The 26,852-nt window shown below is 46.6% G+C and overlaps 1 protein-coding gene across 3 annotated transcripts in view; it reads right to left on the bottom strand.

Moving 5' to 3' along the window:
- FTO (FTO alpha-ketoglutarate dependent dioxygenase) overlaps window positions 1–26,852 on the bottom strand; it is a 316,814-nt gene that overhangs the window by 154,237 nt on the left and 135,725 nt on the right. For all 3 annotated transcript variants that reach the window (XM_016221020.2, XM_087827442.1, XM_087827443.1), the window contains exon 7: window positions 24,138–24,257. In XM_016221020.2, coding sequence (XP_016076506.2) covers window positions 24,138–24,257 — 120 coding nt within the window. The remainder of the gene's footprint in view (window positions 1–24,137; window positions 24,258–26,852) is intronic.

The raw sequence follows: 26,852 nt of genomic DNA, 5'->3' as shown, positions 1-26,852 counted from the left end.
GGTGAAGACTGGCTAGCTGCACCAAGCGCTAAATAATTGAGCCACTGACGATGCTTGCCCTTAAAGTGGCTTAGCACCTTCCGATCCTCAGGCACGTGAGAAGTTACCCAAGGTCTCCATCAGATCGGCTCCCTGCTTCCCCCACATCAGCAGCACAAAGGCTGGAGTGGTCTGTCATGCACACTGGATTATATGAAGTGTAAAACATTGGGGGAGCGGGGGAGGCGGAGAGGCCTTTGAAAGGGAACCAGGAGAAAGAAATCACACTGGCAAGAGGATCCAGCTGACAGCTCAGTCCCTAACAAGTGAGACAAGTGAATATGTTTGGAAACATTGTGAATGCAGGAAGAGTGCGGGCCTTTTGTCTGCAGCCCTACAGTGTGTCTTTAACCCAACTGCTGCCTGCATCACTGAACATATGTTTTCTACACAAGAACTGAAGCAGAAAAGGCTCTTTGTTATAATTCACTCCTTTGTCTATATCTGCTCCCCACCCCCTCTTTCAGTAACATCCAAACCAAAGCCCTAGTGGAAATTTTAACTGCTCAGGAGGGTGAAGCCAGAATACCCAGCTGAGACCCTTCTACAACCCCTGCACTGAGCCAACTGGTCCCCCCACGGTGGCAATAACAGCAAGAGGGACATTTAGTGAGTGCTTACTATGTGCCAGGCATTGCAACAAGCATTTTGTCAACGTAATCTCATTTTACCCAGCAATTACCATATGTGAGGCGCCTGTTTCAAAGATGAGGAAACTGAGGCACAGAGAGAGTAAGCATTCCCAAAGCCACACAAGGAGTTAGGAATGCTTGTGGGACATTCGGCAGACAGGAGTATGGAGGAGAGAAACATCTATGTAAAAGTTGAAGACTTGGGGAAATTCCACATACAAAGACACACCATTCAGCATTTTAAATAATGTCACTGTCTCTTAGTCACGCACCACATGGTAAGAACTCAAATGTAAGCCCAGCTGATGGGGCAGGTGTCTCAAGTCCTGGCTGCAGTGAAGAGAAAATTATGGTTGGTGAGTCAGGAGGTCTCTCTTGTCCTTGTGGATTTTGGCAGGAAGAAAGAGCACAGCTCTGGAGTCTGACTGCCTCAGTGGCTGAGCTGGCCAAGGGCGAGGCACCTCGGTTCCCTAGCCTGCAAAGTGAAGCTATTTATGGCACCTACTTCAGAGGGTTGACAGGATTCAATTTTTACACATAGGTCCTTAGAGGACAATAGCGCCTGACATGATAAACAGCCAGTAAGTGTTAGGTACTTCCGAGTACCAGTCACTTAGAGCCACAGTAAAGCTACTAAAATTCATCATCTTTCTACCACCTAAGCCCTCGTTCACTGTTAACCACCTATACAGGAGAAGCCAGAATCTCTGCTCCAGATGCCTTCTGGGTGGTGATGGTGGTGATGGTGATGGTGATGATGATGGTGATGGTCATGATGGTCATGATGGTGATGGTGATCATGATGATGGTGATAATGATGATGATGGTGGTGATAGTGATGGTCATGGGGGTAGTGATGGTGGTGATGGTGATAGTGATGGTCATGGGGGTAGTGATGGTGGTGATGGTGATAGTGATGGTCATGGGGGGGGTGGTGATGGTGATGGTGATAGTGATGGTCATGGGGGTAGTGATGGTAGTGGTGGTGGTGGTGGTGATGGTGATGGTGATAGTGATAATGGTGATAGTGATGGTGGTGATGATAGTGATGATGGTGATGGTGATGGTGGTGATCGTGATAGTGATGGTGATGGTGATGATATGACAGCTAACATTACTGAGTACTTACTACATGCCAGGTACTGTCACATTCATTATATCACTGACTTCTAAAAATAAGTTCATGAGATAAAGGAATTAACATTTCTATTTTGCAGATAAAAAAACAAGAACTGAGATGCAGAAAGGTTAAGCAACTTACCAAATTTTACACCATTAGTAAATAGAGCCATATCCAATCCAGGGATCAGAAGCTAACATATGTGTAAACTGATTTACACTTTGAGAAGTTCCTTCATGAACATTATCTCATTTAATCCCCATAAAAACAATATCAGTTAGATGGAGCAGGAATTATTAACTACATTATTACAGATAAGGGATCTGAAGCTCAGCTAAACTAAATAGCTCATTCAATATCAAAGTTCAGGAGTCAAGTTATGACTGGAAATCTGGTGTTCTAACTCCAGGACCAGCACATTTAAGCTGAACACATGAAACAGAATGAACTAAAGGCAAATTCTCATGTAATAATCAGTTTGAGTCGCTGCTGTATGGACATCCATAAGATCACAGTATCTGACCACTAGGAGCTTACAATCTAGGTTAAAAAAAAAAATTATACACATACACAGGGTGAAGGGTGACCAAGGGGGGTACATAAAATAACTGTTGGATTCAATAAAGCTCTTAGAAATTATTTTTATTTATAAAAGTTACTCTACTAGAATATCCTATTCATTGCCTATCAGAGCCTTAACTTTGTATCATTTAGCACTGATCTGCTAAGCACTCATGCTTTTCATTCCGAGGCAACGAAAACTAAAATGTAGACCTGGTAGAACAAAGATGTAACTAATTAACTTTACCACATACATCTGCCCACCCTCAAAAAATTCCTATTTTTCTTAAGATTCTTGAGGTCAGAGCTATGTCTCACTATAATGAAGTGGCTCATGCTATCGACAATGTGACTAGTAAAACTCTAAATGAAGCAACAACCTGGTAGGGAAAGATAATTCAGTGATAATCACATGGGCAGAGGTGCTGCACTTGTCCTCAGATAGCATCTACCTAAGACAAATGCAGTGCCTGCCTAGGCCACTCTGTAAACACCCATCTACAAAGTCTTCAATGTTAGCACTACTTGCTACTTGGCACACACCTGCTCGGAGGAGACGGACAGACACACACACACACACATATAACCTGGGGATGTAGTTCTCAAATAGGAATTCAGAACCTATTCAAGTGACCATTAAATCAGTAATGTAAGTACACACTACTAGTGCATTAACAGTAACTATAAAAAGAAAAACACTTCAGTGGCTCCACAAAATATAATGGGAAATGTGTTCACAATAACAAAAACTACCACTTACTGAACATTTATCCTATGCCAAGCCCTGTCCTAATCACTTTTCACGTATCCCTCATTAAATCTTCATAACGGTTCAGTGAAATTGATTTTATCCCAATGTATAGCTAAGAAAGTCAGGGCACAAAAAAATATTAAGTATCTTGCCTCACGTCACACAACTGGTAGGCGGTAGGGCCAGGATTCAAACCTAGGTGGTTGGCTAACAGCATTCACTTTCTCACCCATTAGACTATGTATTGATGAGCAATCCATGGAGCACTTTTTATTAGACAGGGATACAGAATCTCATTGAATCCTCCCAACAACCCAACAAGGTTGCTTGGATCATTAGCAAACTCATTTTATAAGACTTAATAACTGGCCCAGAATCTCATGGCCAGAGTAAGGGCTGTTAGCAGAACTGGTACAAACGATGCTAAATTCTTGACAGTGACTTCAGTAACAGGCTAGGGTTCAGAGCTGGTCTCTACGTGCGGAAGAAACAGCGGCTCAGCCCCTGATGGGCCAGAGTCCCACTTGGACACACAAACGGAGAACCTGAGGCCACAGGGAATAGCCTCATTATTTGAAGACACAGGACAACAGCCAAGTGCTTGCTGAGTCTCAGTTCTACCAAACTATCTTCCCACCTAGACTGGCTCCAGGGATGCCAGACCCTTCCCAGTTGTAGTGCCCCAAGTGAAGGCTGAAACGACAGTGTCACCGAGGATTTTCTTCACCCTCTCTCACGTGGATCCATATTACATACAGAAGGAATCTGAGTGTCAGGCATTAACACCGACTTCTGAATGTCAGTATTATCCAGAAAGTTAAAGTCCCTGAGTGTGGCGGGTGCTGTTCTCTTTATAGGCAGCTTCTTTCTGGTTAGGAATATATCCAATGTTCACATGAGCGATTAGTGTCGGGACATTAACTGAAGGAGCATCTATAAATTTATCAGAGCTAACAATGTCTGAAGTTTATGGACACAAGGTTTTTCAACTCCAGCCTCCCCGGGAATTTATAGACGAAAACTATCACTATACGGCATTCATTTTCTTACATCATTCCCGCTGTGATCTAGGGTAAAAGAAACCATTAGGGTAGCTCAACAAAGCTCACACGGGGACCTGGAGGAAGGGGATACTCGGCGCCCTGCGTCAGGAGCAGTGACAGGATCTGTCAGGGGTCCGCCCAGCCCCCTAACTCATCCTGCAACACCTCCCACTGAGGGTGTCTGGAGTTCTAGAGTTCTAAACCACATTTCATTCATTTTTAGGGAAAGAAGGCAATTATTCCAACTTCAATCATTAATCTCATTAAAAACCTATGCCCCCCCCAATAAAACACCTTGATATAAACAGGTACAGACTGCAGTTTACCCTTAGCTTTAAAAAGGTAAAGTGATCACCACACAGTTGCTCTGAGATCCCCAAAGGCAACGAAAGCCACGCTTCTGTCTTGAGTGACACAGCCTAAAACCTGCAAAGCTCGCCTGCCGCGGGCATGGATTCCCACGCACTCCAGCCTGCCCCGGTCAGAAGAGTTTAATGCTTTGATAAGCAGATATTAGTGGCTCGTCTTCTGGAGAGAAGTGCCTCCCCTGCCTCGTTCAGCGGTTAGACATTCCATCCCCGCAGACGAAGCGGCCGGAGAAGGCCGGTGATGGGCACGGCCCTTTCATGCCGAGATCGTCTCTGTGAGACTGAGCAGGCCACTTGCACGCTGGGGGCTTAGACAATGGGCATTTTGAAAGGCTTAGAAAAATGGGCAACAACTGAGCCTCCTCCTTCCTCCTGTGTTCAAGTCCACCACCTGCTGCGGCATTTTTGTTTCTGTGACAAAGAAGCCTTCATGTTTGAGGCTCATATTTAATGTTTGCTCAACTGGCCGCTTTGGTTTGCGTTAACTCTTAAGGAGCAGAGTGAGAGGTATTTCTTGCCTGAAAAACAAATAAAGACATGGACACGCTGTCCTGATTGGCCCTCACAAATAAGGACACAGGATCTGTGAACTTGGGCAACGGCCTGCTCACCTTTATAGGCGATCCCAGGGTCAGGAGGTGCCCTGTTTATATTTAATAGACTATTACCGGTCACTAAGAGCCACGTAACATTTGTGATTTCATGGTTCGCTACAGTAACAGGTGCTGAGATAAACAGGAATGTAAAGTGTTAAAGAGAAGGGGGGATCACTTCAGAGACATTAAGCAGCTTTAAACACTGACAGCAGAAAGGGAAACTTTTTAAGCAATTTGGTCGGGTCAGTAAAAAGTAACACAGGTCAAAGGAACAAAATGGTACCTCAAACTTCTGCCTACTGATCAATGGGCACACTGTCTCGTGGTTGGGTGCACAGGCAAAGGCTAAGCAACTGTCGTATGGAAACAAAAAATATGCTCCCTTTGTGGCACCCAGACAATAAGTGACTTCAGCGTGGTGGACGCTTGAGGCCCCCATTCACCCATATGCGCGGCCGGGTTGCATTAATGGAAACAAAAGGGTCCGTTTTCATTGTAACCACGCAGAAGGGTTAAGCATTTGACCCACGAGGATGGTGTGCTTATGCTTGGTGGAAAGGTTCTTGACAATATAAACAAGAATTACTGCTGTTCGAGAAAAGGGACACAATTAAAAACAATCTCAGATGCTTGTTGTACAGCTGTTGAAGTTTCGGCTCTGCTTGACCCCTCGGGATGCTACATGTTGAACGGAGACAATTTCAGATATGTTAGCGAGTCCCTTAACCGTTCCCCACAGCCGTCCTTCCACTGGGAATGCCTATCCTTAGTCCCAGGCGCTTTTCCAGTAATGAGATTTTATGCCGTGCGGTTTACCCTGCGAGCCTCTGGCCTCCCCGCCTGTCCTCTGCTTGCTATCTGACCTCCCTGAGAAGCTGCCGGGCCGGGGCACAGAGGGACCCGGCAGGAGGCAGGAATGCCGGCATCAGAAAGCGCAATTCCTTTAGAATAGCTGGCTTTTGTTTCAAAGCAAAATCTTATCCCACCTTCCCTTTCACAAAAGACGTTAATGCTATTGAAGAAAAGTTTTTACTCTGCTAAACAATAACTTAATTTATCTGAAAAGTACTGTTTATCAAAACAAACATACAGTCATGTATTTCCAATCTGCAAAAGAGAAGGCAGTGAGGCATCCCGAGCACAGTTAGAAACAGGTAAAACAAACAAACAACAAACAAAAAGGGCCACTTCGTTTTTCTTGGGCAGCAGAGAAGCGGGTTTTAAGAAACACACAAATTCTAAGGAAAAAGACGAGCTCCTCCCCTAAGCTGAGGGAAACACTTTCTTCCTGTTGTCTGAGACAGGCTCAGAAACTTCCACAAATAAGAGGGTCCCCGGGAAGTGACCGTGAGGTGTCGTCCATCCCTGGGGCAGGACGATACCAGAGGGATGAGGGGCTGCCGCCTGGGCCCACGACCGGCTTCAAGGAAGAAGCCCTGGCGGCCGGCTCCAGATTGGAGGAGGTGAGACTTGGAAAGAAAGGAAGCCACTCAGAGGGAAAACAAACGCAGGAGACAGGCCAGGTCTCGTAAGGAGTGGGGTACAGGAAAAGTTTTGCTTGTCAAACACACTTTAATCTCTAAAGTCCCTGGGCTTTGATGTTGCCCCAAACAGAAAACCTACATGGTTTGCAAGATGTACGGCATCTCTAGTGGGAGCAGTTCCATGCTGCAGGGTTTTCCTTTGGAGATTAAGGTTTATTTTCCCCCTGACGTTCAACGTGTCTGAGCCTCATCAGAGACAAGGACATTTTCCTGCCTCTGACTCACCAAATACCACAAACTTTTACTCATCACGTCAAGTTTGTTTTGCGGGGAACAAAGCTGCGGGAGACGATCTGAACTGCGGGGTGATCACGGTCATGCTGACAAGACAGGATTGTTTCTTTTGCAAAGAGTCAGCTCCCGAGAGAGACCGCAAGAAGCGACTTGACAACGGCTGCGCTCACCTCCATGTTATAGAAGACCTCACGATTCCTTTCTCAGGTCGAAATGAGGGGCAGTGGGCGGCATGGCGAAAGAAAGAAGCAAGTCACCGCCTCCCCCCATACATCAAGCAGCCCACCCCAGCCCCAGCACTGGGTCGCAGGGAGCCAGGTAGACAGGAGCGCTTTAAAGGGGCCACGAGGTGCAGTTCACTGGAAGCAGCTCCCACCCTTTGCACTAACACCCCTTCTTTAAGCTGAATCTTAGTCTTCTGACCTCAGAGTGAGGCCTGACCGGTGAGGGTAGAACTTTGTAACGTACGAGGCGAAGAAGCTGCTAGTAAGTTTCAACTGGATGGCGGACCATAATCAACTCCAGCTCCATGGCGAAAGCAGCGCAGGGCCCAGAGGGCATCTCTGCCTGGACGCTGAGATGCCCGCTTCTCACCTTGGCGCCGTGGCCCACTCACTGCACGGCATCTGTGAGCAGGTCATTCAGGCCCACGGCGCGCTCATCGCTGAAAAGCTCTACCCGCGACGCTGTGTGTGTCTGACGCAGGCCGTTAGGATGATTCTTCTGCTGTGGCGAGCAGGGGCCGTTCACTTCGCCAAAACGAAAGCAGGATGAGGCCCACTGCTCTAAATGCACGGGCTTGATGGAAAAGAAGTCTGGTCCCACTTCTAGGAAAGGAAAACATAATCAACCCCTTGGGTGTTTTGTTCCTAATGATGCTAATGGAAGACACTGCTCTTTCCCCCAGTGTTTCCCTGAAGTACACGTTAAAACCACGGAACACACCAGGGTGGAGAGAGGTGTCCAATGCCAGCACATGGTCCGCAGAGGCTGACGGGTAGCCGGGCACCCTGGTTCTGACGGCACAGCCCTCCGGAGCTGCTGGTCTAGGCTGCCTCAGGGCACACATAACTGAGTGAGTTTCTGCTCGGAACTGCAACAATTTGGTCCTTCTGGTACCCCAGCTACACTATGATAGCCCACCCCTGCCCTTGGCTTTTCCACAACAGACACATGTCTGTGCAATAAGGAAGGCGTGTGTGTCCGTCCCTTTGGGGGTCAGTTTCTTCCATGTATTTGCAACAGAACACACCTGGGTTTTGAAGAGAGCCATCCGGTGGTTACAATATTGATTTTTCCTTTAGCTCCGCAAAGACGACCACGACTTTATAACTGATCGACAGCATTAACAGTTTCCTTGGCCTTGGAGACCAAATTAATCACAAAATCAACCATCTGTTTCTATGCCACAGAGTCTGATTTCAGTTTTCACCATAAACTGCAAAGCCAGAGCCCGGTGCAGTTCAAGAGATGCGCCGCCAAACTACCTCCCATTCCTGATTTACGACGATGGTTTTGCAAATCAAAAGGTTTACCACGTTGGGTCAGCCTCTACTCAGTCAGCCACTGGGCAACTGAATGTCTGTGGCTAACTTGTGGAGGAACCCAGGAGAAAGCTAACGGCAGCACCCTCGTCTTGCTAAAACGTCCAGCAGACACACCGCTCTGAGAAACCGCCTCTCAGATCAGATCACAGAAATGTAGAGATAGGTTCACCTGTCTTTTCCCACCTTGGCCTCTGCCCGGCCTTTCCACCGAAACTCTCCACGCTGAACCCAACAGTAGGGTCGCTGTGGACCCTACTGCCTTCCCTGCCGGGTTCGACACTGTGAATCTCCCTCAATCCCATCTACTCTTGGTTTTCTTGGGACCACTCTGTTTCCCTGGCTCTCCTGTGCCTGCCCTTTATTCTGGAGCATCCCACACTCCCCCTTCGATGCTCTTTACTCCCACACTCCCCCTTCGACGCTCTTAACCTGAGTTCTCTGTCACTCCAACTACTTTAGCTACTGTCTCCGTGGAGAGAACTGCCACCTGTTAGGTGCTTTCAAGCATGAACATGAGGAGACCATTGCCCGGAACATGACAGGAACACAAGGAATGCCCACTGACAACGTGGACCGAACCCCCAAATCTACACTTGGCTCGCATATCTCTATCGAGCTCCAGATCTTAGATGCTCTGCTGGCTCCTCAAACCCAATACACAACTAAAATTCCCCCTCTGCTGTTCCTCAGCTTGCTGAACGCTGTCATCATCCATCTACTAACAAGAACAGAAATCTGGCAGAACGGCCCACGACTCTCCCTCATCTGCCATCGCTAACACCCAAGGCGGTGAAGTTCTATGTAAAAACACAGGCATTCAACCGTCTTCTTTCTTCCCTCTATTACTGCCTCAGCTCAGAACCTCATCATATTATTTCTCACCAGAATATCTGCAACAGGTCTTTGTGCCCCAGCCTCTCCTCTCTACAATCCATCCACTCTGCTACTGCCAGTTACGGTTCTTCAAAACAGACCCGACTCTACCACGTTCCTACTAAAAAACCTTTGAAACCGACTCCCACCAGGATCTCCAGAGTACAGGCCAAGTTTCTGAGCATGCTATTGAAGGCTCTTCATACGCTGGCCACATGCTCCTCTTTCCACAGGTTCCTTAGTTCCTAGGTGCCTGCCCCCCTCTGCCATGCCACCCAAACAGGTAATGGAAGCCCTGGTTACAAGGTACTATGTCACTTCTGCAAACATGCCCCAGGATGCTCTGCAGCTGAGCCTTTGTGCCTACCGTTTGCACTTTTTTACCTGCGAGAACTCTGCCTTCTAAGAGGCAGTTCACTCTTCAAGGTGCAATTAAAAAGCGCCTCCTCTTCCATGAAGGCTTCCCAGTTTTCTCAGCCTGACTTACAGCCTCTGGGGCACCGCCACGACATTTAGTCTCCCCCTCTCATTTGACATCATGCCTCGTTGACATGTGTCTATTTCCTCGACACACACACAAGCTCCTCAGGTGCAGTGACTGTATTTTTGCCAACACCAGACACGCTGAATCTTAAAGAGAGATTTCAATGCCTGTTTGTTAGATTGAACTGAAGCCTCAGCTGGATTCTGTGCCCATCTAGTAGATGCCAGCTGAATATGAAACGTACTTTGTCAAAAAACGTCATGGGCTCTACTGGAAGAGGGTGGAACAATTAGGAAATGGCAGCCTGGGCACCATCCCAGGCCAGCTGGTAAAAGCCAGAGGGATATGGGAGGCTCCGAGAAGGATGCTGCGCTATCTGCCTTTCAGCCCACAGAGAGAACAAAGAGATACTCTCCCAGGGGCTCGAAGGTTATCGTCTCTCCCTCGCGCTCAAGACATGTTTATAAACACAGGAGGCCATAATAAAACTCACATGAGAGACAAAACTCAACTTCAGCAAGTGTTTACATTCTAATCAGGACAACAAATCACTTCTCACCAGGAGATTCCAACTCAGTCAGCAGAAGGCTTCTTGTACATGTGCCAAGAGTTCCCTGGGCCAGGCAACCTCCTGGGCCCCTCCAGCCAGAACTGTCACCCGGATTCTGCATGGCTCGTAAGGACAAGATATGTGGGCCCTTGATGCGGCTCCCAACCCAGAGAGGCAGAGGGCAGTATCGAGCACAACGGCTCCGGACCTTTCTGATAGGAAAAGGCTGCTGCCCAGGGTTCCTGGGGTTGCTTATATCCGTCAATGGAAAGAAAAATATGACCACCCGCAGGACCCTGGTTTTTCTTAAAGTCCAAGGTGAACAATGTTTGGAAGACACTGAAATTAGGAAAGGAGCGTCACAGAAGGCCCCACTGGGGTTCCACCAGAGGCAGCTTGCCCTCATCAATTCACTCACCTACTCACAACTTGACACGAACTGGGCCATGGCTTCACCGCTCTTTACATGGAATGGTTATAGATTTCAGACTTGCCTCATACAAAGAAAATCTGATGAGGGCTGTCTTACTGCAGATAACAGGACCCAAATTCATAATATGGAATTGGCTTGTGTTCCAATAATGTGGAAGAATACGTACAAAGAAACTGCGTGGCTAATCACACTCTATTTTACAGTGTGACCGAGGATGCCCGGGTCTTTGTCAAGGGGTAGTTAATGAGATTCACAAATTAACTACCAAAAATCACTAAACAGATAAGTGCTCCCAAGTTCTATCTATTACAAATATCCAACGCCTCCGGAACAGAGCCCAAGCTCCCGGGCATGGCCTTCATGAGGGTGACAGGCACTATGTCACATAAGTTCTACATATGTACACACACACACACACACACACACACAAACACTGCTATAAGCTCTATCTACAGAAGGCAATTTGACCATCTCTCTTAAAATTAAAAATATATATATCCTTTGTTCCAACAATTCTACTCCTAGGTATTGCCAAAGATGCTACATGTGCAAATCTTATGCACTAGGATATCCATGACAACATTCTCTGTAAAAGCAGAAGACAGGAGGCAGTAGGAGGTTCATTAAATAAATTATAAGCCAGACAATGAAAAGCTACGTAGTCATTTAAAAGAATGTACCAACATGGAAAGATCTCTAAGATAAAGTGTTATTCATTTGAAAACATGACACGTAATGTATACAGAGTATCTCCGGAGAGGAACGGAAAGTATTAGGGATAGTGCTAGCCTCTGGGGAAGGGAAACGGTGGCCGGGGGAGAAAGGCTTCCTCTACACTGTATGTACACTTCCACTTTTTGAAATCTGCACCACATGCGTGTGTTGGCAAGCAGTTCTGGGAGAACTCATCTGAGAGGCCTGGCGTAGCTCACGTGGTCCTGGGGCGGCCAGGTTAAGACAATGAACCTCCACCTGCAGCCACAGAAGGACGTGGAGTCGCAAGATAACGTCCAGACACTGTTAGAGGGAAAACTGAGCACTGAGGAGCCAAAAGCATTGTCCACCACACCACCAAAGGGCCTGACACTGATACGCCAAACCCAGACACAAGGCAGAGCACAAGCTCCGAGAACACATTCCTTTTGTCATATTCTGATACCAGTGTCCAGCTGAAAGTTGGTCAAAGCACAAGAGATGGCACAGCCACTGGGAGACTTGGGAAATGGTGAAAAGCACTGAACTAGGAATCGGGAAACTGGGGTTCTGTGCACACCAGTATTTGGCTCTGATGCTCCAGTCAAGCCTCTATGCCTTTTGAGCCCTTTCTCTTCCAAAACGAAGACAATGGTATGATCATCTCTTGGGTCCCTTCCAACTCTGATGTTCTGGGATCCCATGGTAGCTGGACCTCAGCGAGTCAGAGCCCAGCAGCGTGGGCATCTCCAGACTAGTCAGCAGGAGCCTGTGATGAATGTGGCAGACCTGGAAAGACAAATAGACGAGCAAAGACAAATAGGCACCTCTGCACCAGTGTCTCTGGTGCTGTGAGGAGCAGAGATATCAAAAGGGAAGACACGCCCAAAAGGCCCAAAGCCCATCTGTTCTCTAGGGAAGCACCACTTGGGTGTGACTCCCTCATAAGGTTCTCTGGTAACGTGAAACAGTGGCCCCAAGATGTCTTTTCTCCATCTCACAAATCCGTAAGGTGGCCTCTAAGGAAACTCAAGACCTTAGATTCTTGAATGGACTCAAAGTAGAGGCAATCCTCCCAAAGCCCAAGTCTGAAGAACAAACGAGTTCTCAGCCACTCGAGAACGAGCACCTTGTGCCCTGGAAGTCATAAACCCAGTCACTAGAAAATAGTAACGTGACATAAAGGGGAAAAGTGAGAGTCTCGCTGAGATCTAGACCTAAAGGCGGGGAGGAACCAGCGTGAACAGCCGCCGCTCACATTCCGAACACTGACTCGGTCTTTCGAGGGGCGTGACCGACACGCTGAAGTGCGAGGCCACGCAGGACAGCAGGGAGCGCACAGCCATGGGGAGCGTCAGCGCGGAATGGGAGGTCCCGTGGGAGAGAAAGCGCTGCTTCAGCGGCGGAAGGACAGGTGGCCGCACCCGCTCTCCTTACCAAACCAAGCGGCTCACGAATAACACGCTGGCTGTCACGCAAAATGCTTTCATATAGTGCGTCGGTCCTCGAGGCTGCCCCTACAGGAGACACTGGAGGTGTCCTTTCCTCCAAACCACAATCCCAACGTCAAAAAAAGTCAGTACATAAAACGAAGCAGACCTAAGGTTCCCAAACAAGAAAGAATCACAAGCGGTTCACACGTGGGAAGACCTGCCTCTGACCTGTCCCCAGTGATTAGGCTGGTATTTCATTCATGGGAGGGAAAACAGAGACCCTGGTAGGAAAGGCCTCCACGCGTCTGGAATTCTCCTGGAAATCTGCGGTGTTACCAGCTTGGTGCACTCGGGGTGCGGATAGGTCTTGAAATGAGTGCAAATCATGCAATTTTGACTTGTTTCCCAAGTCAAATGCAAGATCACAAAAGAGTTTTCATTTTCTTCTTAGTTGGACACAGTCAGCACTCTGGTCCCCATGGGTCTGACAGAGGCCAGTATTAAGGGGTGACAGCCCCGAACCTGGCTCAGAACCGCATGAGAGAAGGTCGTCGCTCATCTTCCTAAACTTCTCTCCCAGGAGCCACATTCCGTCCGGTCTAATCGAGTCTGGAAGCAGATCTTGTGTTTCCCTCGAAGATGCCTCTGCTTCTGCCACCGCTGACTATCCCCCGCCCGCCTCCATCTGGCAAAAGCCCTCGTGCTCCCAAAGGCCCGAGCAGACCCACGCGTCCCCTTTGTTCCGTCTCCCTCGGACATGCCTACTGCCTTGTGCCTCCCCACCCGCGGACCCACGCCCTAGCTTTCTGCATAACTGCACCCGTGCCTGCGCCCAGTGGGGCAGAGCGGGGAGGAAATGACCCGGAGGGAAAGAGGCTGTGTCCCTCCTGATGCCGCGCTGTTAAAACAGGTTTCAAATCTAGGTACTGTCCAGTTTTTACGGTACCCTTCATAAAAATACCTCTGCGTGGAATAATAAAATCTCAAATGCAGACGGGGGAGGATTCGGAATTCTCAGACACAGAAACTTAAGTTTCTTAACGCGTGAGCCTTTCTATGAGCACATTCTATCCACTTCCAGGTTTTTCAGAGCACTCGATAAAAAGACAGGTTCTCTCAGCTCTCTTACTTGCCCGTAGAATGAAATCAAGGCTATTCTAACTTAGACAGAAGACAACACTGCTTAATTCTTTCTCTCATGGAAGGGGAAAACATTTTAAAGATCCCGAGAACCCCAGCAGGCTACCTCGTGCTACTGACGCCTGGCCCTGTGGACACCATATATATTCACTCTGTCTCAAGATAAAAGAGAGACAGACGGAACACTCTAGAACAAGCAGTCAGCGGCAAACAAAACTGGCTTCTCTCCCTCTTCCTCAAGGGAGAAGGGGAAAGCGGGGAATCTGGAGCCCCCGGGGCGTTCACACTGAAACCCTTTGTGAGGCTCCGCCTCTCGTCTCTCCCGTTCACTCGCCCAAGGCGGACGGCTGCCCACGGACTCGGAGAGCAAAGGCAGTTGTGCTGCTCATAAAATTACGACCCAACTTTTCCCTTTGTTCTAGCAAAAGACTTCCTGTGAGAAAGCAGGACTCCTTTAAAGCCTGCAGTCCCAAAGCCTCTCCTGGTTTGTATTCCCCGTCGCCGTCCCCCAGAGGACAAGCCCGATCACATCACAAGGCACTTCTTGCTGCCGAGCTGGGCCGGGTCTCCAGGACTCCTGGTGAGGAAAGGAAACTGGTCACCTGAGCATCCTTTCCCGGGCCTGTCTGAAGTGCAGAGGAGCAGCAAGGATGAATATTAATATGCCTCCCATCATCAAAGCGGCTGCATACCCAAAGGAAAATAAATATTTTAATCAGTTTCTCGCGTGTCTGGCGGAAGCCAGTTTACTCCTCAGGGATTTCCCTAGTTCTGGGCCCAAAACCTGCCCAGTGCACGTGGCTTTCCCTATCGAACTGGGAACAGGTACGAAAAGTCCTGGCCTTGCTGGAGAACTCACTTAATTATATGGCAATCTTACTCCATTAGGTTTTTCAAGAACAGGGAAATCTAAAATAACGAAGGGTGCCAACAAATGCGACAAATCTCCATGATTCTACATTTTAGCAGCACAGCTACTCGGGGAAACAACCTATTTACATTTCTCATTTTGAAAAGAAAGACTTTTCGTACTTGCATAAGTTGTCTGCCGGTGATGGCTCAACCTTCTCGGTGTTAATGCCAAAGTGTAAAACAGGACATTTCTTGCATCCTCTGGGCTCTTGATGTGTATTTTCTTTTAATGCTGTGTATTTTCTTTTAACGTTACAAGGTGTTTTGGGGTATCGTTTGGAGGGTTATGTTTGTTTAAAAATAACGATAACCCCAAAATATTCCTGTTAAGCAGGACCTAACATTTTAGGAAAACGCGCGGGGTTAAAGGGGATTTATTAAAGGCCACTCCGGCTAACACGGGTGTGAGGAAATGGCAGGACTGGAGCGCTGACCTCATGCCCACTCATCTCTGTAACAAGTAAGTGTCAAGTAGCTACCATGGGTCAGCCACTGTTCTAGGAGCTGGTGAGTACAGCCAAGTCCCTGCCCTCAGGAGGACTCTGTTAGGTAGAGAGAGACAGTAACGGTACCTGGCAGGCACTGGAGAGGGACAGGACGCCCAGTGAGCAGGGCAAGGCGCTCTCCACAATGAGAGAGAGCTTGGTCAAGAAACTGTCCCAGGAGCGACATGAGCAGGGAGACCCCAACAAGGTGAGGGAGTAAGTGAGCCACGCATGTAACAGACTGCGGAAGACTCCAGGCAGAGGCAAGGGCAATGCGAGGTCCCTGAGGCAGCAGGGGCTGGGCATGCTCTAAAGACGGAGAGGGGGCTGGCGGAGGGGGGGGCAGATCCCACAGGGACCAGGCCCTGCTGCAAGGAGGTTGGGTGTCTGAGCGTGAGGGTGAGTTTGGGGAGTGGAAGAACCTGATGTATTTTAAAGGAACACTCTGATGGGGTGAGTGCAGGCTGGGAGAAGCAGGGAGGCTATTTCTGCAAATGATGGTGCCTCTCACCAAGGTGGTGGCAGAGGGACGACAAAGTCGGGAGCGGGAATCAGATCATGAACATATTTTGAAAGTAGAGCTAACCAGATCTGCGGATAAACCGAGATAAATCGAGACAACTCCAAGGTTTTAGGCTGGGCACCTGGATGGTGCAATCCTGGGAGAAAGGCACGGGGGTGTGGGAACGAGGAGCCTGGTTTTGATATGTTACATTTGAGATACTTACTACTAAATGGCTAACTACGGCCCACCCTTCCCAGCTACTGGTCCAGTGTCCCAAGATGTGAGACCAGGACCGAGTAAACATTGATTTATTACAGGCATCGGCACATCCACCACTTCCATCTGTTAAAACGTTTCACTGTGACTACATCTAACATGTGTGATGTTAAATAAAAGACAAGCCCCCTCTATCCCCCAACATCTGCTAAAGAAGATCTATGCATAATTCTAGGTATTTCGTAATTGCTCATTTGACAATATTTAAATAAGAGGGATATATATTATGAAGCTCCCACCTGTTCCAAGTCTTTATAACCAAAACAGACATTTCCAAAAATTGGAAATTCATTTTGACTATTGCCACGATACTCCGGATTTTTATTTGAAGGCTAAGTTTGTCAATGAATCAAAACCAAGTTGGTGGTTATCTGAGGTTTCTAAACACATCAAGGAAAAATTTACAAATGAGGCTGTTGCAGGTGGTTCCAGATGGGCTGAGATTGTGGAGAGGGAACACGAGAAAGTCCACCCTGATTTTCGTGTCAGGGAGAAGATGGTGTTAAAAATTTCTTTTACAGATGATCACAGAGATACTTTCAGGAATACTAAAAAGACAACATATCAGTTTCCTCTGGTTTAAAAAAAAGGGGGTCATTCACTTGCAGATGTCCGAAAAGAAGAAAGCAGGATGATGCTTATGTTACCCTTAATGCACAGAAGAGCCAACTTAATGTGTTCCCAGAGCTCTCGGGTAAGGCGGGTTTTGGCACTTGGAGCACATTTCCCCATAGAGACATTTTTGCAAAATATGGAAAGATTCCCAGCCCAGCCTCCCAAAGTATTTAGCCCATAGAGAAGCAGAAACTACCAGAATAGCCCTGAGCTCAAAGTCATTGTGAGTCTCTATAGCTCCAAGACAGACCCCAGCTCTAGAGGAAGGGAAATGAGAAGAGGGGAGAGATGCTGTCATGAGGGACATTTGTCAAATGACCTCTGAGAAAAGGTCCCTAAGTTGAGGACTGTCTACACTTCCTTCTGAAATTGCTACTGCTGATGACTTACATGTCTGCGGTATTTCACGTCTTACAAGCCTCCTCATTTCCTCACCATCATTTTCTTTAGAAGGTAACACTTTTAAGGACCATGCAATTAACCAACTTGGGGGGGGGGGATCCTAAAATATTTACAATATTCCCAACAACTGGCACATCCTTTGGAAATCTTGCTTCCCTTTCAAAACTGTAGATATGCTGGGGTTTTTTTTTTTAAAACATAACTTCATGTTTCTAGAGGTTCTTCTACAGTATTTCTTTAAAATAAGACAATGACAGAGTAGAGCTGAATTTAATGCCCTACTCCCCACTCTCCCCCCACCCCCCAAAAAAACTAGAGGAGAGGAAATACTGTGTATGTTTGTGTTACGTTGTATCTTTTCCTGGAAAAATGAACATCCCTGACACTCCAGTGTGGCACCAGGGTTTGAGTTCACATCTGAAATGCTATGATGCTCTAAGTAACCCCAAATCAATTCCAGCAGCCAAGGCTAGACTGGCACCCCAGGGGAAAGGAGCAGGGTTTTCACACCTTTCCATCAATCAGAATTCCAGGGCAGTTAAAATTATTTCAAACAAAAGAATTCATCTAATAAAAATATATATATATGTATATACATATACTTACAGTGTGTGAAATGTGTGTGCATGCGTGTGTGTGCGTGTGTGTATTTAACAAAGGCCAGCAACATTTAGCTAAAGCCTATGAAACCGCAGCTACAATACAAGCCGTGGCCGCTTATTCCAGCTCCTCTCCACGCGCTAACAAGAGTGCAGAGAGACGGCCAGGCTTTCACTTGGAATGTCCCAGCTCCTGTCACTTTACTTTACCATCTTCAGCATTTTTCAGGTTTGTTCCCATTGTGTGCTGAGCAGAGGCCTGGACTCGCCTCTTCACATTCCTGGGGCATAACAGGCACATCCAAGTGCTCGGTGCCAATAAAGCTCAACTCTCACACAGCTCACAGAAGGGTTAAAAACAGAAAGTCCTACCCACTGGTTTGCTCTGATGTTCTTGGAGATATTGTCACTGGATGTATCCTCAGTAGAATTCTATTCAACACCTCTGTCTTTAAGTACAAAGCTGTAGGCTGTAGCAGCTTTAAGGAACATAAGTATCCCTTTTTTCTGCTGCACAGTATCTGTGTGTGAAATTCTCTAAAGGGGTTTAAGTATTTACCCTGAACACTATCAGGCGAGTTCTAAATTTTTCTTTATCCAGTTGCAAAAACACTTCAAAGAGAATCATAAACACAGTCCTTTGTGCTTTCGATGCACATTCTGTTTCTAAGGCTTAAGCCTGAATTCTCTTGGAATTGTAAATTTCTTCCCCAAAAAGACAGGATACAGAACACTTTTTTTTTTTCCAATCATTACTAAGTCTGTAGCAACTAAGGGAAAAATTGGAAAAATCTGAGAGAAATCCAGAAGGCAATCAAAGAAGGAATCAAAAGGTATTAAAAATTCATTGCTAAATTACACATACGCCTTCCCCCCAGATAGTTCACTCTTAATAGAACAATGCCTCTGTGGGGAATTGGGGTGGGTGGGTGAGGAGGCCGGAGAACTGAGAGCACCAACCTTCAGTGAACACATTCAAGATAATAAAAATACATGAGCCAAGGGTTTTAAGCCACTGTGGGCTAAAAAGTGACTTTTTCCCCCCTTTTTCCCAAATTTCCAAAGCTAAACATAGCAGTCCCAAAACTCAGTGTCTGTGTACAGAATCTGAATTATTGGGTGCTGTGGCTGTTTACCTGCCTCCAATCTCTGCTTATCCTCAGCCACTCAGCACTGTACCCATCAAAAAGGGGAGAAGGGAATTTTAATTTTAATTTAAATCCATGGGCCATCTCACACCCGATCCCAAATTACTATAATATATTCCTGCTCCTGTATCACAAGTGCAGGCTCATGTGAGCAAATATAATTTGGTATATACATTAAAACTAAAGGGGGATATACATAAGTATATATGCATACATATCTATATAAGTTGGTGACTTCATCAATATGGACAAAAAATATTAATATTTATAGTCTTTCTTCCTCATACCTCCCAAAATCTTTCATCCTAAACGAAAGTTTAAAATGAGCCCAGCACAGTCAATGTGTATTTCGGTATAAGAAAAGGCGGCCTTGTTTCTCTGTTGAGTTACGAAGATTTCAATCTAAAGCGCTGTGATGATAGCTTCATTAATCTCTCCAAAAACAAACAAGCGGCTCCGCAGCTCAGCCCTTCCCCGCAGCTGAGTAAGCCGCAGGGAGGAGGGCTCGACCCGCCAGCGCGGGCAGGCTCGGGGCAGGAGCTTTTCCAGAAGGTTAACGCAGGCCGAGCTGCAAGGGAAGAGGTATGACTCATCTTGAAAAGAAACTATTGTAACTGACTCGTAAAAGATAGCCCTCACATTCTTAAGTACCTTTCTCTCTTAAAACTTTAACAACAAGAAACGGGGAACGGTATTAAATAAAACACCTACTCATTTCCACATCTCCTGCTCTCTCCTGTGCCAAATCAGAACATAAATGGGTAAAACGAAATGCAGCCTGTGGCTTACATAGCATAATTATATGTTGTATTTTACACTGCTTCGAAACGGATACATTAAAATAATCCAGTCTTGGCTCCTGCCCACTAAAGTCAATAAGGGTTAGTAAGGCCAACGGCCACAGAAAGGCGGTGCTACCCCCGCGGAGGAACTGTCAAGACAGGAAACGCAACTCAAAACATTCCAAGCCATCAGCGTCTCGAAAAGAAAAGAGCAATGAAGAAAGCAGGAAGACATTTCTCTCCAGCGCAGAAATCATCAGTACTCCTGCAAATGTTTACTCTGGAAGCGAATATTTCCATTGGATTATACCAAATTGAGCTTTTTTTTCTAAGGTCAAAAGGAAATGAATAAATGTCATCAATTTAAAGGACACCCCACCTAGCATTCTCTTCTGTATCGCTGCGAGGTTGATAGTGTTAAAGCATTTCATAGGTAAAATAAATGTCAGTTTTGCAGAGCGCGATAGCAGACCCTGCGAGACGGCGGCCTATCCGCTGCATCTCCGGCTACAGCACGGCTCCCTCACCTCACAGGAGACTTCGGCTTTTCAGATTTCTCTTTACCCAGAAAGCAAAGCTTGTCCAGTTTCTTTCAAATGGAAACTCTCTCTTATCCTGAGAAGTCTGCTCATAATACGGTAATCTTGACTGTGGGCGGTGAGCTGATTTTTAAAAATAAAATACAAATATTTGAATAGTGTGATGGTGGTATAATGCCTTCCCAAATAGAGAGCAAAGGAGAGGAAAGGTTAGGCTAAATTCCTGGGTTAGAAAAAGCGTTCTGTTGCTCTGGGGTTAACTCAGGAGGCAATATTCAAGGAAAATGTGATATTTTATCAGAATGTCATTCAAATCGAAGGTTGAACATTTACATCACAAGAGCGTGCTCAGGGTAAAGCCATCCTCAGGGAGGGGGAGGCGAGAGTAAACAGCGCGATGCAGACGGAGCCGGCGGATGGGAAAGCGCGGAGAGGCTGGGGAGCCTCCGAGACAGCTGACTCAACTTTTTGAAATAGGCGACCGGTTATGACATGTGAAGCAATTACTGTTAATGGCAGAAATGCGGTTTCAAAGCTCATTTTCCATTCTTCTCTATCCTACCTGAGACCACACCTTCCAGCCGCAAAGTAAAAAAAAAAAAAAAAGGGGGCACAAAGACAGAGAGAAATTACAACGCCAGTCTCTTCGCTGACACAAGGGCTGTCAGAGGTTGCGTTACTCATAAGCAGAGGGGAAAAGTAATGTACATATTGCCTGGGGTTTTTTGTTTTATTTTCTTGCCAAAAGAGATCGATGCCATGTTGCGGAACAGACAAAAGACATTAATTAGAGAAGTCTTTCCACAACACACACGTGATTTTAAGATTCCAAAAAAAAACACACCAAAAGCATAAAGATAAAGAAGAATCATTTGTCTAAAAGGATAGTAATTTTGAGTAATATATTCCCTGGAAGCAACGTGAGCACATTCAGAAATGCCGTTTAGATTAGTCTAATTCTATAGGATCCAAATGTGCGCCAAACTCTGCACTTTTTATGTTAAATTGCTGTTGAATTTGTTAACCCACAACTGATTTCCTGTGTTATGGAATCTTGGAGATTACAGCTAACTTGGAGCAACAGGGATAATTCTTGACAGTTAATGGTACATTTGTATGCATTTTCCTGAAAGGCTAGCATTTGGGGGCCTCGAACTGGTAGCTCAACATTGCCCCCTACTGCTTGCAACTGAAAAATATGAGATGGGCTTGGTGCAAAGTCGGCATTGAACCGGCTTGTGCCAAGTACACAAATACCAGATGGTCCTGCACAAACAGAACCACGGAAGCACGGACTTTTCCAAGGATCATTCTCTTCTGTCTCCTCCAACCGCAAAAATAAATTATTATGAATTTGTTCAAAGTCATTAAAAAAAGGCTTGAAGCAATGCTTAGATTTAATTTAGAAGTACCATCCCTTTTATCTTGGCCCAAACCTTCGCTCTGCTGATAATGATCATCCTGAGGCTTGCTGCAGACACTGAGGCCATTCATTTCACTGGGAACACTCAGTAATGCCACACCGATGGCAGGCAAGCACGCTCTGGAGAAGTCCCAGGATTGCTCTTCCTTTTCAGTATTTTTTTACACGAGCGTTAGAAAATAAATAGAAGATATTCCATCTCATGTGCCATCACCACCAAATATTAAAAAAACACACGTTATAACTAAATCTCTTAAATGAATTCACAATGAACATCACTGGCAAGCTCACAATACCAAAGATTTCACTTTTTAAAAAAGCAAAAAATGACAAAAGCAACTGAAAAACATTTTTAACAAAATTAGCGAGTTCCTCCCGTATTCGTCTGCCAATTCTAATTCACAGAGTTGTCAAATTACAATCCCCAAGTCAAGCTGACGTCTTAGAGTCAAGGTTCAGCAAGTAAAGAAGTTCAAACTCAGACGTAAATGGACAAAACCAAAATGAAGGGGAAAAAAAAGGCCTGAAATTGAAGCTGCCTTTATATATCCATCCCATAAAAACGAGTGCACACCACACGGGCTAATTTGAGGAACAGGACAAAAGGGGGAGACGTAGGCATGGACTTTTCATTACCTCCAACTCGGGTTTACGATACTCAGCTTTGCACTGATTCATTTCTTTGGAGAACCCCATTCCTGCGATACTCAGCCCTCCACAAGGGTTACAGCGTTCTTCCCTCAGACATACGTCCATGAAATGCATGGTTTAAAGATTTGAGGAGGCGTCTGGAAAGCAGGGACTTCTGGATTCTCACCCAGACTTTCCAACCGGGCCCCTCCAGGGCTGTGACTTGCTAGTTTCATTATTATAAAATGGAGGTTAGCAATAGCAGCCCGTTTTTGCAGATGAGTTCATTGTTTCCAGCACATTTCAAAGTCTATGCAGTGACGCTATCTCAAGAGTTCAGCAGGCTTTTATCACTCCCCCCCTGCACTCCAAATTCAACTGTCTGGAGGCGCAGTGGTGAGGTGCTGAAGGGTGTGACCCTGGAGCTGGCCTCCGGGAGTTCAAACCCCAGCTCCCCACTTAGAGTCAATGACCCTGAGAAAGTGATGTGGACCCTTTTGGGCTTCGGTCCCCTCGTTTGTAAAAGGGGAAAATAACACCTACTTTATAGAGTTGTCCTACAAGTTAAATAAGTTATGTATAGAGCATTTAGAACAGTGTCTGGTACATAGTAAGTATCATGTAAGTATTTGCTATTATTACTATTAATTAAATGAAGACTTTATTCAAGCCCTCGTGTGGCCTCTATGCCTTCCAGCTACATTTCCTGCCATGCCCCCTGAATTTCTTGTCTCACTCGACTCCCCCACTTCTGATCTTGGTTATATAGTTCCTGGAGCCTAAATTCTTCTCCAAGTGCCCCATCTGACCCTACTCTGCCCCATCCAAGGTCCCCAAGAGCCACACCTATGGTTCTACAACAGTGCCGGCTCCAGTGGTCTGAACTGAATACTCTCCGCTCCCAACTGCGATTTTCAGACATCTCTGTGACAGGGTCCCCTTTAAGCTAATGTGGCACCTGGCGGTATCCGCGTCTCCCTCCTCATTCAACCGGGGCAGTGGCGGGGGCACAAGCTACAGAGCAGGACTGCCTGAGTTTCCGGCTTGCGATGCCACTTACTGGGGGATCTTGGGTGAGGCACTCTTTTCTCTATGCCTCAGTTTTCACATCAATAAATTAAGGCTCATGCCCTGGCCAGTGCTGCTCAATGGGAAGAGTGTCAGCCTGCACAGCGAAGGGCCGTGGGTTCGAATCCCAGTCAAGGGCATGTACCAGAGTTGCAGGTTGGATCCCCAGCCCTGGTCAGGGTGCGTGTGGGAGGCAACCAATGGACGTGTCTCTATCACATCAATGTTTTCCTCTCTCTCCCCTCCTTCCTCTCTCCCTCCCTTCTAATCTCTCTAAAATCAATGAAAAAAAATATCCTCAGGTGAGGATTAACAGAAATAAATAAATAAATAATTTAATTAATAAGGCTCCTCACAGTTTCTGGGGCTCACAGGACTGTGGAAAGAAGTTTGAAAGTTAATAGAGGGAAACCCCTTAGAATAATGCTGGTACATATAAAGATACAGATAAATTTCAGGTACCATTGTTACAGTGCTCTCTCCTCGCTGTTCTTTCCTAGGGTGTCTAACACAGCGCCTCTTATGTAGGAAATGCTCAAAAAATGTTCATTCGACTGAACGGAGGTCATACTGACAAAATCCCGGCTGCTCCATTACCTTACCAAAAGCGATCAACTCGCTAATTCAGAAGAGTCCCGTGTGTATTCACCTGCGCACACGAGGCGCGGAGAACCGACCCGCACCCCCGGACACCGGCGCGGGCCGTACTTACCACACCTTCCATCCGGCGCCACATGTCCTCCAGCTGCGCCATGGGCTCGCGCCACCAGTCGGTGCACTTCCTGTAGCGAGTGCCTTGGAACCAGAACTGTCTCAGCCACTCGAACTCCACCTGCGGACGCAAAGACCGGGGAGGTGACAATGCCCTCGTGGTGCCCGGGCAAGGGCAGCACGTGGGCATCAGCTCTCCCTCAGCAGCTTCACAGCCAGAGGATGAGAACGGAGAGAAAAGCTCGGCCTAACCAGTTCCCAGAGTAACCTGCAGTCTCCAGAGCACTTCTGCAAAGCCAGGGAAAGAGTCGCCTCAGTGCTCAGCGAGGTGACCCAGCTCGGGCTGGGGAGGGACTTGCAGCCACATTGATCAGTCCGACGCCGGGCAGCCGTAAGTCATCCAACGGCAAGTGCCGAGATCCTAAAGCATACAGCAGCCTGCACTGTGTGTGATGGGACAGATATAATCCAACAAAGTATGTTTTTATTAGATATCTTTACTAGAGATTAGCATCAAGGGCAAAATACACATATTAGGAGATACTGATTTTAAGTTTCTTAGATTTAAAATAAAGAATTTATCTGTAGGCCGGGAGGAGCTGGTGATAGATGTCCACCCACACAACCACACATCTAACAACACAAAGTTAATTACGGAGGTGCACACACATTAACCCTGCAGAGCCAACCAAGTCGTCGCTCCTCAACTTAGGGCAAATGACAACAGGTACAAAGAACAGCAGAAACACTAACAGCATCTTTTCTTTCCTCTGACCCTACTGTGGCAACTAATAACCACAGAGGTTTGCAGTGAGGACTAAGTGGGTTAATAACAAGCAGCTTACTATGTGCCAGGCACTTGCTAAGTGCTAAGAACAGGAAGTGGGCAAGGCCACAAGGTCCAGAACTTACTGCCCAACCCCTCTCAGGAGGCCGACCAGAAAAGTCCAACACCAAGGACTTACTCCCAACAGAGTTCTATTCTTGAGTGAAAGTACTGCCCGGGAGATACAATCTTGGTGGGCATCAGATCCACTGGCATGCATTTTATTCCAGTCCATGACCCGACCTTTCCATTTCAATGTTGTGAGCAAAAATATTACAGGATTGTAATCAAATGCCACCCTCACGAGTTCCTCCATTGCCAAGAGAAGTAGTTGGCTCCTTTCTTCAAATTAATTGAGGGAGGGGAAAAAAATCCTAGCTTCTTGATTCAGAGTTTGGATTACAAAAAAATAGCTGGGTTGTCTCTCTGCCCTACCCTACCCTAAACTCTGGGGGTGAAAAAGCAGGGCTGTGGGGTGGACACTGCACAAAATCCAAAGGGTAAGGACCCAAAATAGAGCAGAAGCCTTCTTACGTCAGGGCTAAAAGAAATCACTCTAACCATGTTGACGGACCGATAAAGTTCTAGCCAAGGCCCGAGAAGGATCTTCATCCCTTCCCCAGAGTCTAGTTCTTCTGGGAGGCTCACAGCTACCAGAGCAGAAATAAGAGACAAGCCATCAGGAGGGGAGCTGCTGACGGTGGCCAAGGAACCCTCCACGGGCAATGCTGATCCCCAGAGATGTGAGCAGCAGGGAGACCACGACCAGGAGCTCTCTAGAGGCTCTCTCAGAGTTCATGATGCTCACAAGCCTAACTCCCAGACTTCCGTCTTGCACTTACGGAAGTTCACTAGAGTGCCCACAGGTATCAGAAGGCATGCTGACAACCAAGAGCCCTTGAAAGGACCTCTGAGTCATCACAGAAAAATGAAAGTATGTTCACAATGGTGTCAGTTTCATAGCTGTGACCCAAAACCCATCTCTATAACCTTTTTAACTAACTCACACCTGCCTTCTCCACAGAATAGCCAAAAAGATCGATCGAGAAGAGTTTTGTTCTAGAAACGTCTAGAAGAGTCTGAAGGAGAGGAAGAAACAGAATCCACCCACCCACCTGAACCTTCTAGGTCATTGGCCACTTAGACGTGAGGAAAGCGAAGCTGATAAGATTCTGAAACCATATTTCTGAGCTACTACACCACCATACAGTTATAAATCATCTCCATTACTCTTACAGGTAAGGAAACATCACCTATTTTTTCTTCCGCCAAGTTCGTGTGGGCTCTTGACTAGATCCCAGGTCAACTCATGGAGTTCCTTCATGAAATGTGTGAACATGGCCAGTGGGGTCCATAGCTCATTGTAATCACTGAGAAACACCTCGGACCAGGGAGAGATGCTAAGGTGCCGTCTACAAAGGGCCACCCTAGGAGGGCCCTTCCACAACAGCTCTGATCAGAACCGGATGAGAACCGAAGGATGTCACTGAAGAACACCTGCTCCTAGGGGACGCTGGCCAGGTAAAGAGACTAGATTCCACAGTTTACATTTTCAAGAAGAAAGACCAACTATTCACGAACACAGAGAAAGATTCTGCTTATAACAAAAATCTTTTCTAAGCATCTTAAGTTGGAAAAAAAATATATCTTCTTGTGGATTCGGTTCCAATCCCAAAGTTCCCAAATTGCTTAGTTAGAAACCATCTAAGACAAGGAAGACAAGCCACTTCTAAACCCACACAGCCTAAAGGCCTGCAGTACATAAAACCAAGGACTTCGCCCTATCATTAGTCCAGCAAAGGCACATGGCCTTTAAGACAGGGCAAAGCAAACAACGAGGGCCCGGGGTAACTATTATGGACAATCATGCTTTCATAACAGGTCACAGCA

Source organism: Miniopterus natalensis, chromosome 18 (assembly GCF_054644295.1).
Source record: "Miniopterus natalensis isolate mMinNat1 chromosome 18, mMinNat1.hap1, whole genome shotgun sequence".
Classification (NCBI taxonomy): domain Eukaryota; kingdom Metazoa; phylum Chordata; class Mammalia; order Chiroptera; family Miniopteridae; genus Miniopterus; species Miniopterus natalensis.
Note: the sequence above shows the minus strand (reverse complement) of the source record. Positions and strands in the feature narration are given on the sequence as shown.